Source organism: Vicia villosa, unplaced genomic scaffold (assembly GCF_029867415.1).
Source record: "Vicia villosa cultivar HV-30 ecotype Madison, WI unplaced genomic scaffold, Vvil1.0 ctg.000024F_1_1, whole genome shotgun sequence".
Classification (NCBI taxonomy): domain Eukaryota; kingdom Viridiplantae; phylum Streptophyta; class Magnoliopsida; order Fabales; family Fabaceae; genus Vicia; species Vicia villosa.
In genome coordinates, this window is record NW_026704956.1 from 1,667,383 (window position 1) to 1,671,537 (window position 4,155).

The 4,155-nt window shown below is 28.4% G+C and overlaps 1 protein-coding gene across 1 annotated transcript; it reads right to left on the reverse strand.

Annotated features, from left to right (window-relative positions):
• Positions 1-892: 892 nt before the first annotated feature.
• Positions 893-1,821, reverse strand: LOC131622059 (protein OXIDATIVE STRESS 3-like). Its single transcript, XM_058893102.1, has 2 exons — positions 1,492-1,821; positions 893-1,366 (listed from the first exon to the last, which is right to left on the reverse strand). The coding sequence occupies exons 1-2, from the start codon at positions 1,731-1,733 to the stop codon at positions 1,018-1,020; spliced, it is 591 nt and encodes a 196-aa protein (XP_058749085.1). The 5' UTR covers positions 1,734-1,821; the 3' UTR covers positions 893-1,017.
• Positions 1,822-4,155: the final 2,334 nt, after the last annotated feature.

The window sequence follows — 4,155 nt, forward strand, 5'->3', positions numbered from 1 at the left end:
CCTTATGTTGGACTATATTGATGCGAAAGAACAGATGGAGATGTTATCAAGACTTGATCATCTATTCCATGATGAATATATGGCGGATCTTTGACCGCTTCAACAATGGCGACAGTAGCTTGTCGTTGAATGACGAAGCGAGTAGCTTTGGAAGCCACCATTATTGATAAATTCAAAGGATACCTGAGAGAGGATATCAAGGAAGATGAGCTAAATTTCGAGAGAACGGTCGGGAACCATGGATCTGGACTTTGAGTGGAGGAGAACTCAACTTCTGAAAGGAGACAGTCGGGAAACATGGATTTACACTTTGAATGGAGGAGAACTCAACTTCTGACAAGGGATATGCAATTGAATCATGAGAGATCTAATCGTGGAAATTTGTAGGAATGAGAAGTAGCTTCCACAAACGGCGTCAATGTTCCGTAGTGGATCTTCCGCTTAAAAAAATTCGATTAAATAAGAACTGGATTTTCCACTAAAAATCAAGTTAGATAGAAAAAAAAAAAAGACCTAACGATTTTGCTTTTAAAAAAGTGGATCTTAACTACACTCCTTAACAAGAACATAGATCATATTGCTCTTAAAAAATCAAAATCATTGAATCCTTAACCATTATTTACATCTTTTGATTGACATTTTTCCATGATGTTGCTTTTAAGTTTAAGAAATCCAAACCTTTCAATACTCAACCATTTATGTAAGCGGTTAGATTGACATTTAGCTTCTCTTTTATCCCCTATATGAAAAATTAGGCCCTTTGCCCATGAGCAAATTGAGGGAGTTGAATTTATTGCTGTTAGAACATGATGCTATAACAGATCTAAACCATTAGAACAATAAATCCTGGCCCATAAAGTGAGTGATCTCCATACAAAAATTCTTTAACACATAAATTGAATAGTTGTTTTCATTTCATCAAAATCAACTAAACATTAGTCTTACACTACATAACTTCCGAAAATCACAACTCCAAAACCCAAAAAGATTAAACAAAAAAACATCACATAATCCCCATCAAGCAAACAAAGCAGTTTGATTAGAGATATTGTTATTGCTAGCAGATGATCCATGAGGATGAACTGGTGGCTTGCTACCCATAAAATTACCTCCACTACCCCTTCTTGCATTCAATGAAGAACATGAACCCCTTGACTTTGCTGAATACACCCCCTTTGAAATAGCACTTGTTGACTTAAAAATACACATAGAATCTTGATTCTCATAAAACCCTCCATAGCTTTTACATGACTTCAACTTCTTGTTATAAGGACTCTCTGGCTTCACAAGATCCTCTAAACTTTGAACATTCTTTAATGATGTAAAAGATTGTGACTTTCCTTGATAGAATTTCGAAAGTCCCCTTCTGTAAAAAAACAAAAAGACACAAACTTTAGCATAATCTTAAGAATTTACAATAGCCCAGAAACTAAAATGGAAATCAAAAGTAAGACCCATTTAGTGAAGAAGCTTAAAAACAAAGAAGCTTACTTGATTGGAAGTTGTTGAAACAGAGAAGACATGTCATTTAGTGAAGAAGATGAAGTTGGAGATGTGACATCTTCAAATGAATCAGATTCTGATAACTCTAAAGATGAATTATCATTTGAAAGATCAGAATCAGATGAGGAAGAGAAGAAAGAACCATCTATATTATCATCATCATACTCTTCATGAAATGGTCTTTTCTTTGGTGATTCAACCATGGGATGATTGTTCATCTTTTGCTCCATATTATCTACTGCTCTATTTTCAATACAAGAAACAAAGAACTCTATTTTTCAAAAAGCGTTAAATGGGATGATATATTTTGGGGAATGTTTGGTTTGTGATTTGTATATATATAAGAAGAAAAAAGAAAAGGTATGAGGTGGTGGATAAGACCAAGATTTATTTTTGATTTTTATAAGGTAGTATTACTTTATTATTATTGTTGAAATTCTTGGATGGAAAGAAATAGTAAGATTCGGGTTTATCCGAATAAGAGTATGGTTTATCTTGTCTCTCTTGAGACCCACCCAGTTATTATCCTTTCAATTTAAACAAATATGGTATACCTTTATGCTTATGTTCACCTTTATTCTCATCTAGAAACCCCACATATCACTTTACCGCCTTATTATGAGGATATATTTCTACGCGTAATTGTAGAGATTAAATTTATATAAAATTTAATAAATAAATATTTATTTGTAAAGTTACTGGAAGAAGAAGTTTGTTTTGTACGGAAAGAGAATTATTTTGAAAAATATATTATAATTGATTTTTTTAGATAATTATCGTTTATAGAAAATATTGCCTAAAATAAAATAAATGGAGAATGGAAGGACGCGTGGAAAGTGAAGGTCCCAAGGAGTGTGGATAAGTTCAAAAAGTGTTGACATCGAAATTTGGAAGCTTAGCTGTTTGTTTTTTTAACCAATTGGGGAATTAGAGGAACGGTATTCTCCGCGGCGCCCATTGAGTGTTTGGAAATTTGAATGAAGGAACGGAACGGACAAACAAACCATCAAAACACGCTTTATCTTTCTTTTCACGACAATAAAGTCCCCACACCCATATTTACGTTCTTTTTGTTTCCCACCATCTTCTAAACCTAAATTTATATTTATGTTATTAATATAAAATAAATTTCACAATAATATTTTATATTTAAATTTAAAAATATATTACTTTAAGTGGTGCACAAATCTGGAATTATTTAATTATATGAAATATTCTTAATATAAAATAATTTCTAATTTATTCTCACATGATAAAATATTGAAAATGTTAATAGTAAAATAAAATAAATGATTTTTTGATGACACATTAATGAAAGAGTGATATATCTCAAAGTGTTAATAAAAAGAAAGAATTTGTTATAAAAAAGTATTAGACATAAAATTTGAAATTACTATTTTAAAATTATTTATATTTTCATATTAGTCAACACACGTTTTCAAAATTATTAAAATAATAATATCCAAACTAATTTAGTAATAACTCAAAAATGTCGTACAAATAATATTTTTTTTTTTAAAATTAATTAAAATGTATTGACTGTGTAAAAATTGCAACTTTAAATTTTTTTATTTTCTTTAAAATAATATATTTGAATTATTATGATATATTGTTGGTATAAATTTTTGGATAAAACTTAAGTATAATTCTTTAGGTGTGTTTCTTACTATTTTTCAATGAAAGTATGACAAGTGTATAATTTTCTCTTACACGTATGTAAATTTCTCCTATTTTCACTCATTAAATGATATTTAAGTACATTTATCATATTTTCATTGAAAAATAGTAAGAACCACACCTAAAGAATCTACATAAATTTTATTCTAAATTCTTTTACACTAAATATAACAATTTTCTCGAATGAGTGTTTTTATTAAATTTTTGAAACATGCAGAAAATTCAATCCACTTATGAAAAAAATTGCAAATTGATTTTTCTCCTCTGTCAACTGCCATCTGTCAACTGTTACACGTAACAATTTTTTTTTTCATTAAAATTTAGAATAATAATCAATTTCTACAAATTACGAAAACAAATTCAATAAAATTGATTTTTCTCATATATATATATATATATATATATATATATTCTTATTTAAAACAACGGCTACAAAAATTTCAATCTATTTAGAAAAAATTACAAATTGATTTTCTCCTCTGTGTTTCTGATTATTCTTTATTTCATTCAGAATTTAGAATGATAATAATAATTAATCTTCACAAATATTTATAAAAAAATATTTGAAGAAATAAATTGCTACTACTAAATATAATACAACTTTTTTTTACCTATATCATCGATATAATGTACTCTTTTTGTCTCATATTATAAGAAAAAATTATTTTTTCAAATTCATTGAATAATTAATGTATCTGGACTACATATAGTCCATATACATTAATTATTTAATGAATCTGAAAATGTGACTTTTGCTTATAATATGAAACAGAGGGAGTAACTATTTTAGAGGTGCAGTTAACACGTGTTAACTTATGATCTTTAAGTGAACAAGAGTATAATTGACTCTTAAAGAGTTTAAAATTATTTTTGAGTTGTTCTTTTCTTTAGCATCTAAAACTAAGTTTATGAATAGATTTATTTTGATTTGCCATGTTCTGGTGTGGATCATTTGGCCTATTTGTAATGATAAAT